Genomic DNA, 15,599 nt, shown 5'->3' with positions numbered 1-15,599 from the left:
TTGAGCAAAATAAGGAATCACAATTTTTGCGATTCCTTATTTTGCTAATATGCACCTACATACCAAAGCACCGTTTGCGGTTCACAAACGCCTACCTACCTACATATGCCCCAAAATGTTTTAAATCATGTCTGAATCCCATCACCAGGTGTTTTTTCTATTTTTTATATTGGAGGATGTTTATTTCCATTCTGCATCATTTGTAATTGCTGTTAGTCAAAGGTGGGCTAAAAAGTAACATCAATGAGAAATGTCAGAGTGGCATTTTAAAACTGTGTGGCCTATCGTTTCAGGCAATAAAGAGCTCTCTTACCCACCACAACCGAGAAAGTGGTTCAGTGCTGCTTCATCTCCTTTTGAGCCATTATGGTGGTGTGCCGCCATCACATAAGCTGTTGTATGACTTCTTCATTTCTGGAACTTTAAATTTGTTTTACACATTTGCATATAAAAGGCAGCTTTATAATGTCTGAAGGTAATAAAGCAAGCGTCGTTTAATTGAGCTGCTCATTCTAATGGCCAGCTCTGTAGTAAATATCCACAGTTTTCTTCTTAGTATGCAAAGACATTCCTCAAGGATATGTCTACATTCAGCCACCTTCACAATATTACAGGTCTATGTCACCAAAATGCCAGTGCAGTGTTTGTTCTAAGTTTAAAAAGGAAACACACCTGGTAAATTAAGTTTAAATATATCTGCAATTGGATTGGAGAAGAATTATCCTGCACAATCTTGTCTTGTGTGCATAGTAATTGGATTGCTAACCACGAAGACGCCTAATGACCGCTATTAAGTCCGAAAGGCTGCAGTGTATGTTATGTTTGGTACTAGGCAGTAAAGCTTTGCATTAGTGTATAAACAGCTATTCAATGGGGTGTGAAGGGACAAGAACAACTGAACCTAGACCGAGGCATCCCAACAAACTGCTTATCCTATTAATGCTCTAATGAGGCATTCTTTGTTTACTTAGGCTCATGTTTGTCCTTGAAGCTACCAATCCATGTTCTGTAGTTCAAAAGGTCATGTGTAAGGCAGTGCTTATTTTGTAAATAATATAGGTGCCGGGTCTCTCACCAGGAGTCCACTGCAGCTGCACCACCCAAGGCTCCTGCCAGGGCTGCCAATGATAGTAACAACACAGCTACTAACCCTCACACTCCTGCAAGTGTGATAATTTAGACTATTTCAGGCCCCCAAAGCTATAAGAAAGGCTTGAGCGGCAAATATTAGTCATTTTTAATGTGTATTCAACTAATAATTAACAGTTTTTGTGGTCATCTCTAAATTAGCCAGACAGTGCCACCTTGTGGCAGACTGTCACAAGAGCTGGTGTTGAAAATTAAGTGCTGGTGAAGAGCACTGGAAACCACCTGCTCAAATTAAGCACTGGTGTAGGGAGTATTGTTTGCTTATTTCTCTAAGTGTTTATGCAATTTAGGCTTAGCATCATGGTCTGAGAACCGTCAACATGGATCAAGCGATCATAGTGGATTTAGAATATTTATGCACATACCTAATGATTTTATGCTGATACATGCAATGAAAGAGATTGGTCTAGAGTGGACAGGATCTGCAATGGTTGGCAGATGGAATGAGACGTGAGAGGATCAGAGGGAACTATGGTGCATAAGATCAGAACATGGGAGCCACGGAGAGCCGGACCTTCAACTTCTATCTCAAACTTGTTTTGTTTTTAACATCTATCAAGAAGTTCAAGAGCTTATCACCATTTACCATATCTGTTTCTTCAAATTCCCTTTTCTTGTTGAAGGGGAAGGGTGTAACATGATTGCATATAAATGTATGGATTGCACTCTTTTCTTTTGAAAATGGGCCCTTTGTTCCAGAATGTTCGCTGATTTCGGAGCCTCAGGAGACATGTTTGAGCTTGCTGATTGTGAATATAATGTTTGAATACGCAAGGACCAACGAAACGAATGTCACCACAAGTAATTTAGAAACAGATAAGTATAGTATGACAAGAAAAGGCACATTTTGCTACAAAATGACGTTAGTTTTTTTTTTTAGTTTAATTTCAAAGACATTGGGCTAATGTTGACAAATTCTGCTAGAAATGCAGACATTTGAGTGGAGATTTAGAGTGCGGATGATGTGGTTGGTGCACTTCATGCAGAGGTGCACTTCTCCACCTAAAGACTTGGGTCGTCCACTTGTATCCTGCATTTTACTGGTCACAAACATCCTGATCTGATTGTGGAATCAAGCCTCTTGCGACTGATAAAAATGCTTTTTGGTATTTATAAATTTCAATTTGCAATTCAGTAACGTGATACTGAATCGCAATTTGGAATTGCGAATACAAATAGATTTGGTATTAGGAAGGGGTGTGTTTAGGACGTCCCTTCCTCATACCAAATCACAGCAGTATGTAGGAGTATTTTGCGACCGAAATGCGGTCACAAAACATCCGCACTTTACCACCTATCTCAAGTAGGTGGTAACCAATTTGCAACCGGGAAAGGGTCCCCGAGAGACCCCTTCTTCTTTGTGAATGTTTGTGAACATATTTTTTAAGAGCAGGCAGTGGTCCCACGGACCACTGCCTGCCCTTAAAAAATGAAAAGAAAACTTTTCATTTTTCTTTTTTAAATGCAGCCCGTTTTCCTGAGCCCAGCAGGCCACCATCCCTGTGATTTTAGCGATTCCTAATGAGTCGCAAATTGTGACCTGCCTCATATATATTAATGAGGTAGGCCGATTTGCGACCCATTAGGAAATGCTAAATAAAACTCATGGAGTTTGATACATTCAAGTAGCGGTTACCAAATTGCGATTTACAGATAATCACAATTAGGTAATCACTGTTTGAAATAATTATACATGTGGCCCTAGGGTCTATTCAAAATTCCCTATCATTGTTTGCATAGGGATAGATTGATTGATTGTGGAAAACTCTTTAGGGTAAATTAAGGGTAACTTTTTTCATATCATTAGAGTAAGATGTATTTACCCAGCTGTCAGAAAAAAACACAGTTAAAGGTAAGGTTACGATTTTCAGTCAAAAACACACTGACATGTGCTATTTCTGGATGCTCCCATAACTTGCCCCCAATGGTCTGCTCATGACCTTACACATATCATAGGCAACATCACAATTGTAATTTAGTACCAACAAAAAAAACTTGGATATAAAACCACAGTATCTCAGGCGCCATAATGTATATTTAACTAAACTTTGTACTCGAGGTGAGTTGGTTATGCAGCTAGAAATCATTATTGCTTTATCAAATGTACTAAGAACGCAAATATTGTTAGAGGGGAAATGACAAAACTTTTAAGAGACTCTTTTGGTCATTGGAAATGGGACAAGGTGCACTTGGGCGAAGATGTGCTCTGCTCTGCAAGAAGGACTGCTACTATGTTGCCCTGCTGCTGAGGGAAGAGAATGGACCTGCATCTTGAATCCATGACCACCAGAGTGACTCAAAGGGCTAGTTGGCTGGATTTCTGGTCAGAGTTTCAGGGAAAGGATCCAATCATCGTGAAGCCAACACCTGGACTTTACTTGCTGTGAGTGTTGCCAACCCAGTCCTAGACCCTTCGAAGTGGGCCTGAAAGTGCTCTGCCAGTCCAGCTGTGGTCCTGTAAGCAGAACCGATCCATCGCGATGCATCTCCTCACTGTCGCCTAGGAACTGTCACAACATGATGCATCCCCGAAACCGACCCTTGCATATCATTTGCAGCCCCCAGTCCCCTCGGAACTGCTTCTGCAAAATGCATCCTTGATACAGGCCTCCGCATCGCAGCCCGAAGCTCTTTGGAACCGTTGATACACAATGCATCTTCAATGCAGTACTTCATATAGCAAGCCCCTCGTCAACTGCATCCTCAACTTCAATGCAGGACCTCGCATCGTAGCTCCTCGGAACCGTCACTGCACAACGCATGCTCGATGTAGGATCTCCCAATGCTCTGTAAACCAGGATTTAAGGTACTTTTGTTCAGCAGGCTTAACTTGGCCACCTGTCCATGCTCCATTGCTGTTGGTCTGAATTTGTGACTTTGTCCAGTCTGGCACGACCAGATAACCACAGTTGGCGCTTTGTGCTTCTATGCACTATTTTCACTTAAAGTTTTAACATTGCATATCTCCGGTTCTACTGTATTTTTGTTGTTTTAGTGTAAAAAAATGATTACATTTTACTCTGTTTTTATAAATTATCATGGGACTTTTCTTATGTTGTGTTTTCATTGTATTACTGTTTGAAGTGCTGCATAAATACTTTACACATTGCCTATGAGTTAAGCCTGACTGCTTGTGCCAATGCGACTTCACCCTGACAAGAATTGTGGCTGTTGCTTGAGTAGTGTTTCACCCACCTCAACCAACAACCCCATTTCTCACAAGTGGATATTTTAAGTTGATTTACTTCTAATACAAACTTATTGCTGAACCACTCCCCGGACATAACATTTAGCACCATCTGTTTTTAGCATTTACCAGAAAGGGATAAAGAGGGACAAACCTGAGCTAAATATAAACATTGAATATAAAATTGGAAAAATCAAGGATTGTAAAAAACGGAAATTGTTCCTTGAACTGTTTTACAACTTTCAAAAGGTGGTTCTCATTTGTCATACTACTAACTGTTTGTACATGAATAATATAAGTAGATCGACTGAGTACCTGCGGATTTATTATTCCAAAAATCTGATCCCCAATCAGCAAGTATGATACATGTATAATCGTGGCTGAAATGTAATTAAAACAAATATAAGTGTCGTGAAAGAAAATTTTGATCGTTTTGGTTCCATACAATTCAAATGTGTATTTCATTTTTTAACATTCTTTTGTTAAACAGCTAGGAAAACTAGCTTTCACTGGCCAATTATGCCATGCCATCTACCAAAACATAATTTAGAGGTTGAAAGCTGTTGTTCTGGTTACATCCTTACTTCCCGTGGTAAGGAACATAGCTAGATCCCTGGCCAGTGAAAAACTGCGTGAGTGTGCTTTTGTAGGACAGCTAGCCAGACCAATTCCCATTATGTATAATGCATAAAGAAATGCCTAAATGCCTTATTGCAAATTAAATATGGTATCAAACCTATAGGGGCCTATAACCTGAGTGACGGTTCTAACTAACCCTTAAAGATATCCACCCTTTGGTAAAGTGATATGCGATTTGAAATGGAAAAACAAAGTTGCAGTAATGTCCATGATTACATTGTTGCTTCTTTTTGAATATCCCTTGCCACCACTACATAGCCGAGCCACAATTTATACAACAGTTGCTTTAAAAAAATGCTATTTAATCTCTGACATAGAATTATGGTGATAGAGAGGCACAATATTAAACCCCGAACAAATATCCCAATCGTTTGACCACATATTTCCCTTTTTAATTTCTTGCAGCTCTTTTGTATGCAACTATTTTTGGAAATGTGACCACAATCTTCCAGCAGATGTATGCCAACACTAACCGGTACCATGAGATGCTGAACAGTGTCCGCGACTTCCTCAAGCTCTATCAGGTGCCCAAGGGACTGAGTGAACGCGTCATGGACTACATTGTCTCCACCTGGTCGATGTCCCGAGGGATCGACACTGAGAAGGTAAGAACAGTGGGACTCTAATCAATGCTCATCTGTTTCATTGGTTTATCTGCCTAGTGGTGCACCTTTCAGTTATTGGTTTGCCACTTGGAGCTCTAAAATCAACCTAAAGAATTAACACTAAGATTTTATAATAGTAACCCAATCATCGGCATGATTGGTTTTGATAGAATTTGCTTTCAGTCCTTAGGTAAACCTATGCTTTTGCGCTTCTAAAATCCCATTCATGTTGTACGTGTGTTTGTTTGATTGTGTTGGTTGGTTGTGAAGTAAAAGAAAGACTGCTAATCCACCTTAGTGAAGCAAATATCAGTTTTAAAAAAACAAAACTCTGTAGCACTCCCAAAACGTAGACTGGCTAGTCAGTAATATTTTTTAGCTATAATATATACCTGACTAAGTGGTCTACATACAAGTAAGAAACTTTCTAGCTTAGTATTAAAGCAGTAATTTTGTTGTGGCTACAGGTTAAAATGCAGTGGCTCTTCCGCCTGAGATGGCAGATGACCTTTGTGAAGCTCTGGCCCCCCATTCCCACAGCGGGCAGTAAGTGACCACTTCCCAGAGGAATAGTGGAAGCTAGCTTGACCCCAGGGTGCACATTACCGCAAGCCTGGAAGTGATGTTGGAAGTATAAATGGCAGCAATGGGGTGTCACATGGCAGCAGCCACCTGGACTGGGTCTGGGTGTCAGGGAGTGGCACTCTAGGCATAGTGCTCATTCACTTGGCACCACCTAGGGAGGTAAGTGGAGGCATAGTTGGGGATCCAGACAGTACCTGCAGTCATTGATAGAGAGATTGCTGAATTCAAAGCAGACATGCACAGCATGGGTCCTTGCTGCAGACCCTTGAGGAGTCAGACTAGCTGACAACCACCAATCTCTGCCAAATAGAAGCGATTACTAATCCTCTGTACAAACACAAAGACCTTGAAAATGGGTCACAACAAGATAATTTGTGTGTTCAAGGCCTGAAAGAAAACACTGATGACATGATTTGCTGTGTAGTTGAAATGCTCTGAGATGATTTAAAGGAGCAATCTGAAATCTGCATTGGTATTGAGAGGGCACATAGAGTTGGCCCAAAAAAAAAGATAGCTACTGTAACAGTGATAATGTGATAAATATGTCCACTTTTACAGTCAAGGAGAGACTTCTCACCCTAGCCAGGGTGATAAAAATAATACGGTGCTGGAACAGCAGTGTTTTCTTGTACCTGGACCAAGAAGTGGTGACGCTACAAAGGCATCGGACATACACACCCACAGTTCAGGAGCTGACAAAGCATCAGCTACAATACAGATTGATCATACTGGAGGGCAAGCAATTCCAATAGAAAGGCAACAAAATCCCATCTTTAGAGGAAAGAAATGAGTTATACAACATCCCTCCCGCCACCAGAAGCCTGCCCACCCATGTACCTACTTAATGCAGGCTGCAGTGCAACCGCATCAGTAGGCACCTGGACACCTCACCTGCCATTTGCCTGCGGCCTCAAGGTCCTGCTTGTTCCAGCCTGATCCAGTGACACCGCCGCTATGCAGGTTTCCCTGCTCACTGTTCTTCTTACCAACAGAAGCCCGCCTATCCTAAGACCCACTTAATGCAGGCCAGAGCACAACTGCATCAGTAGGCACCTGGACACCTAGCCTACCACTTACCTTTGACTTCCAGTTCCTGCTTGTTACAACCTTATTCAGTGACACCACCACTGCCCAGGTTTTTCCACTCACCATTCTTCCTGCCAACAGAGGCACCCCCCACCCCAGGACCTGCTCAATGCAGGCAGCAGCATGACCATATCAAGAGGCACTTGGACACCTAGCCTGCCCCTTGCCTGTGGCCTCCAGTTCCTGCTTGTTCCAGCCTGAGCCAGTGACACCTCCACTGCCCAGGTTTTCCCGCTCTCTGTTCTTCCTGCTAACAGAAGCCCAGCCGATCCCAGGACCTACTTAATGCAGGCCGCAGCGCAACACCGTCAGTAGGCACCTAGACACCTAGCCTGCCACTTGCCTGTGGCCTCCAGTTCCTGTTTGTTCCAGCCTGATCCAGTAACACCACCGCTGTGTCCGTCCTTGCCTGGACCATGCCCAGCAACATAACCCCTGGACCTTTTGCCGCCTGAAGATATACCATTACTGAGCTCTACACCATCAACCTGGACACGCAAAAAACACTGCCAACGTACAAACCCACACTCCACGGTAGCACCTTTCACATGCAGCCACTGCCATTTCACCTGCCACAGCACAAACTCACCAGCACACCGATCAGCACACCCCAAACACGCCGCAGACACCACCTGAACAAAAACACCAACTCGCATGCACCCTTCTCAACACATGCTCACCATGCAAACACACCATCAAGATTTGGGACCTCATCTCCACCCTCACACTCGACGTCCTCTTCCTCACTGAGACCTAGCTCAACCCCACTTCTGTTCCCGACATTGCAACTGCAATGTTTAAAGAATACGAGCGACCACTTCAACAAGCCTGGTGGAGGGATCGTCATCATACACATGGAACTCATCCAATGCACCACCATAAGTGAACGCATCACTACAGCCATGGAACATCTCAGCTTCATACTTCAAATAAACAGCAAAATCACCATCAGGGGCATCCGCATCCTTGCCTGCTGTCCTCCAGGACCAGGTCCAGCATTCTGCAACTTCATCGCCGACTTCCTCGCCCCCTTGCTATAAACTCCAACAACTACATTTTCCTTGGCGACTTCAACTTCCATCTTGACAAACACAATGACATTAACATTACCAACCTCCGTCGACAGCATGTAAAACATCAAACTCCCTCAACTTGTCCATGACCCCATGCAAACTGCAGGCGACACACTAGAGCCCATCATCACCTCAAGTGACCGCATTAGGTACAGCCTCATCAAGGACTCCATTGTCCACTTCAACATCACCAGCTCATGGACCTTAACCCCAGTCTGCCCAACACCCCACCACACGTTGAGCAAAGTCTCAAAGGACACATGGATCTATGTCCTCAACACCACTCATCCCATCCCCGCCAATAACTTAGACGAGAACAGCAGAAACTTCAACAATTGGATCACCAACTGTACACACAACATCCCTCCCATCTGCAACAACACCCACAGAAGGTCCACCAAGCATTCAAACTGGTAAACTGAAGTCTTTAGCACTGCTAAATAACACTGTAAACAACTTGGAAGGAGACGGTGCACCAGCAAACACAATGACCAACAAGACTGCCTTCAAGACAGCCCGCAACCTCTACCACAGACAGTTCAGAGAATCAAAGAAAAAGGCCTTGGCCTCACGCATCGAATGAAGCTCCAAGTACAGCAAATAACTTTTTTAACATCATCAAAGAATTCTTCAACCCTTCAGCTGCAACAAACAACATTACCCCCTCACAGGAACTCTGCAACAACTTTGCAAACTTCTTCAATGACAAGATTACCAACATCTACAGACAACTAACCGAATGGAGCTAGCTCCGCCCACAGGATACCGCCTCCATCATGAACTCTGTCCACTTAGGAGTCTCAACTGACCCATGCTCTCAACACATCTTCAACCTAGGTGAAGCCAGAATCAGCCACGTATTTAGCACCATGTTCAACACAGGAATGGAAACACGCAGAAGTCAATGCCCTACTAAAGAAACCACCGGCAGACCCCAACCAACTCAACACCTACTGACCGATCTTCCTGCTCCTGGCTAAAGTAGGAAAAAAACCATCAACCAACAACTCTCCTCACATCTGGAATGGAACCTCCTACGCTGTATTCTGCAGCAACCACAGCACTGAGACAGCCTTAATCACGGCTACCGATGACATCCAAGCCCTACTCGACTGATGAGAGACTGCGGCTCTGATCCTCTTAAATCTCTCGGCAGCCTTCAAAACAGTTTCCCACCACACACTCATCACAAGGCTGCACAACATAGGCACCCAATTAGCCACTCTCAGAAGAACCGCCTCTTTCCTCACCGGAAGAATGCAAAAAATATGCCTTCCCCCCCCTTCAGCTCCTTGCTCAGTCCCACCAGCTTCAGCACTTATATGACACCTCTGGCCAGCATCGCCAAAACCCAAGGACTCAACGTCATATCCTACGCTGAAGACACACAACTCATCCTCTCTCTCCGAAGACACCACCAAAACCAAGACCAACTTCCTCAACTGTATGACAGATGCTGCCAACTGGATGAAGGACAGCAGCTTGAAGATCGACCCAAACAAGACAGAGGTACTGATTTTCGGCAACAAATCTCCCCATGCGGCGCATCCTTGTGGCATGCCTCAACAATGCATGCCTGAACCACACAGTCTCAACCATGACCAGGTCTTTACCACCGATGCCTTTACCACGCATGCCTTTGCCTTGCAATTTCATGGTAAAGACATGATTGGTAAAGGGACTTGTTTGGTAAAGACCACACCCCTGCTTCCAGCCCTAAAAATGGTTTGATTTTCCCCCACCCCACCTCTAAACAACCTCGACCCCAGCTCCCTCTGCCTGGAGCCTTAGAAACAGTCCCCTACACCTGTAAACTACCTCGACCCAGCCACACCAGCCCTGAGGCCTAAAACTTCCCCCAGCACTGAAAACTGTCCCCCTCCCTGCCTTGTGCTCTAAAAACTGTCCTCCTGCCCTAAAAACTACCCAGACAACAACTAACCTGCCCTGAGCCCTAAAAACGGACCCCTTCCCATGTAAACTGCCCCGACCCAGCTCCCCCGCCCTGATGCCTAAACTGCCCCAAGCCCTGAAAACTGCCGAGATGCATTGGGTGATTTGTAATAAACACTGCCTTTTACGAACCTCGCATTAGTCATGTTCTTGAGTGTAAAAAACCTGACCACATGCCCTAAAAACGATGCCGATTACAGCTGCCCCACACTGAGCCGAAAAACCAGACCCCAACCCCTGAAAACTAACCCCGAACATCACCCCCTGCCCTGGGCCCCAAAACCAGGCCACCTGGCCTATAAACAACCTCGACTGGCCCTGAGCCCTAAAAACTACCCCACCCTAAAAAACATAAAAATTCAGGCCCCAGCCCCACTTACCTGACCATGTCCTCTCCCGATCCTTCCTTTTACTGCCCGCCCATTCCAGCATCTAGACCGTGCACTGCCTTAACTACGCATATGCATGGTTAGGGCATATGTGTGGTTAAGGCAAGCGTGGTCCGTCTTGCGGGGAAATGACACGCAAGGCTCAGCCTGCATTTTTAAGACTGTTTCCCATCAATAATATAGACACAATTATTTTGAAATTATACCCAGAATTATAATTTAAAAATCATATTAATAAACTTAATTTAAACTGAATTAACATTCTTGCCATCTCTCACAGCTCAATATTTCACAGGCCGCGCTCTACCCAATCTGCCGGCTGACCTTTCAGCTCCAACACCCTCTGTAAAGTCTGGATACGCCTTAGAATTGGTATTTTGTTTATCCATTGTGTGGACATTTCTTTTCAAGTATCTACTCGAGGGAGCATGTCCAGGTTGGAACTGGCATATATGTCAATCAAACAGTGTTCAATGGGCTTGTCTGATAGATCAGTGTGTGGGCCGTCTTTTTTTTTTAGCAGTTTGTGGACCTGTTTTATGGCCAGGTGGGCCGGTTTTTACTATTGATTTCCCTGACATAAAAACAAACATTGCCTGCAGTAAACTCAAATGCATGCAATCTACCATGTCTTAGAAGATACCGACACAAACTATCTTTACAAGTCTTAAACTGGGCTGATTCATAAATGTGGGCCACTTTTTTAGCTATCTGGTTCGCTAAGGGGGGGGGGGGGGCTTTTATTTCGGTGTTCAGGCATATTTCTTGTCTCAGACCCTGAGGATGTCTCAGGATTTCCTATCGGAGAAGGAAACTATAGGATCACCTTAAATGGTCTATGGTGTACTGGAGCAATCTCATTATGCTCTACATTGGTGAAAGACCCTTTGTCTTCTAGGGATGCTTTTGCACCCTCAATTCTAACTTTACTCTCTGATTTAATTATTAACATATATTTAAGTCATAGGGTTACTTGCCAAGCTCTTTGTTACCTGTTCTTCTTGTTTGGTTGCACTGAAATGATGGTCCCTTATGGATCACATAGCTCCCACCTAGAGGGCCTAGGGTCATGTGTCCTGAGGCGTCAACATCTCAGTGTGGTGCCTCTGACATAACTCTACAGCACGTTGCTTAGTCACTACATTCTGATCCGGTGAGCACATCACCAGTGGCATGGTTCCCTGTGTCGGATTCATCTTCGATGCCACATCTTTAGCCACCAATCATATTTAAGAGTTCCGCATCCTCTGCAATTGTGGTACACTGCAGGGGGGAAAGAGAGGGTGGAAGAAAGTGGGGAGGACTACCTCAGGCAATTTATTCTGTTTTATTGGCTCTCGTTTTCACTCAATGGACATACATTTTTTCCTCCACTATTCTTCCACTGCTTCAGGCGTGGTCCCTCATCTTTGTGCTACAACCTAGTCCACGCAATAGTTCTAGTTTCGTTTTTTATTGCATTGAGCACAGTAGGAGAGTGTGAATGGCAACACACGCATAGTGTGAGGAAAGGCAAATGCAACACATTACACTGTGTAAGTTAAGGCTGAATCCACGAAGAATATCGGGTGAGATGGAAAGGGAATGATAGAAAATAGACAATGGTGCGTTTCGGACTGGATTTTCTAATGTGAACATCTTTGTTTTGGAAACGTGGATGGAGCCTGTTGTGAGAGACTTGTCTTTTCATTATATTTCCGATGGGACCTTTACCGAGTTCTGTGACCTTTACAGTTACTCCCAGGATGATATTTGGGCTCACAGTGTTCTCGCTCAAGGTCGAAGGAACTTTGCTGTCATGATCTTCTTACTATACCGAGAATAATCAGTGAAATTCTCTCCCCCACAGTTTATGATGATAATATACCTCTTAGCATCCCATTCATTCTCTGAACATCTTTCAATTCATTACTTTGAATCCCCTTTGGTTACTTTTTTAAACACACCCCCAACTGGTTGTGCAGTAATTCTCATGGTTTCCTTCCATTGATTGTGGACACCCTGACAATCCTTTGACCTTGGATTTTTCACAAGATTTCCCCATCGATGTACCTGAGCATTTGTGCTTTGGACTGAGCAGTTTTTTCTCTGATTCGAGTTGTGGCTAGTTTTTTTTCTTGGAGGGGGCCCAGTGTTTTTTTCTGGATGGCTTCAGTTAGAGTTGAATAGTTGATGTATTTGTGTGATTGGGTTCATCCAGGTATGCGTAGGATACAGGCCGTGAGTGGGGACTGTGGAGACTCAATTTTCAAAGGGTGCGCCCGATCTCTTGCTCCCCGGGTATTGTGCGAGCTTTGTCTGAGTCTCTTGGCGGGTGCTTTGGGTGTTTTTGATGGCAATATTTAGTAGAGCCAAGAACTGTCTTGGCACTTCTCATTTCTGTCTTTTGGTGTATGAGAAAGGTCCACCTCTCATTTGGTTAGTCTGTTAGGTGGACCCATTTTATTTTGTTTTGTCTGAAAAGCAGCCTTAATTGAGCTCTGGGAGTATGCAGTGTCTTGCCAGAGAGACAGAGCAATCCTCTTCTTTCCATTAGTCTCTCACATGCTTGCCTTCCAGCCTTATTGCCCATCTTTTCTGCTGCCTGTGGGCCAGAGTCCCCCTTTTCAGCAGTAGAAATTATAATGTTATTTCCCAATAGTTTTCCTGTTGCATCTACCTCTTGCTTTTGTCCAGTAGACTCTTCATTCATCCCAAAGATGAAAGAAAAAGGTCTGTGATCCATCAACTCTCACGTCTTTGGTCTCTTCCCTTTCCCACTAGGATTATGCTCAGACTCTGAGGTCGTTTATTTGTTGTGCATGAGAGAAACTCTGCTGACCTTTGTGTCTCTGCTATGAATCCTGATAGTCATTATTTGTCTATGCTGTTGGAACAGATCTGTCACTTACAGCTCGATGAAGCCCATGTTGACTCGTGGATGGTGCTAGCTTGGTTTAGGCTGGCTGAGGGAACTGCTTCTTCAGAAAAGCAATCAATGGGCGTAAAGGAGTTTCTGTACTCTGAGAAACTTTTTTCCTGTGCACATTTTCCATTGTTAAGCCTTACATTTGTCCCCTTCGTGGAAGAGGTGTGGCACAGTGGCCAGGGTGACTGACTCCAGAGCCCGGGAGCTCCCGGTTCGATCCCCGGCGCGGGCGGCAGATCAGCCCGGCACCATGTGACTCTGGCAACAGCTTGTTTAATCTTCCAGACGGCCCCCAGGACCTTAACACCTTCGGGTAATTGTTCGCGCTTTACAAATACTGGACATTCTGTCCTATTATCATTCATGAATAGGTTTCATGTGGTATACCATGGTCTCTAGGGTGGCACACAGCTGTAAATATAAACAGCCGATCCCACCCAGGTCTGCCTAGGGAATAGGCGCTGGAGGCCAGAAAACATGGAGCTGAGAAATGTTAAAGCTATACTAATTGGTCGATTGCAGAGGTTGGAACTTCTCCACTTTTGGTGGAGCTGTTGCAGATGGGCACTATGTGGGTCAGTGTTTTACGGTGGGTGGTGGAGGCTGCTGAATCACTGTAGTCATTACTGTATTTGTGGGCCCTCAGGGTGGAAGGTGTTGGAATGTGGTAATATGAACTGGTTGTCCTATGGTCGTGCAGGGTACTTTCTTGTGTTGGCTGTAGCGTGAGGAATGATTATAAGGAAAATGGACTAACCTTTAGCCAGAAGGTATAGTCTCCAGCTTTTAGAAAGTAACTTGATGCGAGCAAGAATTTTGGAGTTTTTCCATGAGTATTGACGCTGGGCTGTTGGGGTGACCGAATTATTTGGTAGATGGTGAGGAGTGAGGTCTCTATGCCGAGTCCTATAATTTTGAATGAGTTACAGGGGCCTTAGAAGTGGCAATAATGGTATTTTTGTGGATATTGGATTCACATCCACCTTTCTCTGACTGTCTGTCCTCATGTGTGAGGGTGTAGTTCGGTTGCAACCTATGATGGTTAGCAGCAGGGCCATGCGATGTTGGGTTGTGTGTTTAAGATTTTTTGAGTTAGGAGCGTGGTTTTTAGCATTGGGAATATGTGCATGTATGGGTGTTGCAGGTTGCACATTTCTTGGTGGGTACTGGGCATGGGGAGCTTTGCTACTCAACAGAGATCCAGGTCTTTGGTCCTTTCTGGCTCTAATAGGACCATACAGAAGTGCCTTGTCTTTTCTTTGGCTGTTTGGTCACTGAAACCAATCTCGACCGAAAAACTGCTGGGTTGCTTCAGTCTGCATCCCATACTGATGTGCATGAATGTCTTGAATACATTGCAAAATAAACCCTACTCTATTTAATTCCACAAATTATATCAGATTTGTTTTCATCTAGCCACTTCTTAAATCCAACTCAGGACACATTTCGGGGAATATTTTCAACAAATAGCAATATTTATCGCTAAGTAGGGTTAGCGGCAAAATTTTTTTTTTATATATTTCTTTTTATTAATCATGAAACAATGAAATAAACATAACAATTGCATTGGGAATACATCGGCATTATCACTGCAGTGGTCAGAGCAGAGGTCGTCTCGCAAACAGGACATAAAACAGAATAATAAAAACTTGGAATCATGGGGAATCCAGAGTGACCAAATCAGTTCGTCTGGCTGGGGGATCACAAATATCCCCCCTGTACACATTCCACTGCCCCCATATTTTTATCCACTTCTCAGGGCAGCCCCTCGCAGCATACACAGCACGCTCTCTGAACATACACCAGTCCAAGTCTTGGGCCCACTTGGCGCGTTGCGGCGATTGGGTGGCTCCCCATAGTTGTGCTATATTGCGCTTGGCAAACATACAGCCCAGCGTAACCCATCGCTTTAAATATTGATTAAGATCCGTGGGTTCCCAAACATTTAAGAGACATCTGCGCACCTCCAATCTCACCTCACAACCCAGGACATCTCGCAGAGTCTCATGTATGGCGCGCCAATAG

The 15,599-nt window shown here is 44.2% G+C and overlaps 1 protein-coding gene across 1 annotated transcript in view; it reads left to right on the top strand.

The window, feature by feature from the left end:
* Window positions 1–15,599, top strand: part of KCNH1 (potassium voltage-gated channel subfamily H member 1) — a 1,297,290-nt gene that overhangs the window by 665,426 nt on the left and 616,265 nt on the right. The window contains 1 exon segment of the mRNA XM_078649724.1: window positions 5,381–5,580. Within this exon segment, the coding sequence (XP_078505850.1) occupies window positions 5,381–5,580 (200 nt within the window).

Source organism: Lissotriton helveticus, chromosome 6, assembly GCF_964261635.1.
Source record: "Lissotriton helveticus chromosome 6, aLisHel1.1, whole genome shotgun sequence".
Classification (NCBI taxonomy): domain Eukaryota; kingdom Metazoa; phylum Chordata; class Amphibia; order Caudata; family Salamandridae; genus Lissotriton; species Lissotriton helveticus.
This window is presented reverse-complemented; position numbering and strand designations above follow the sequence as displayed.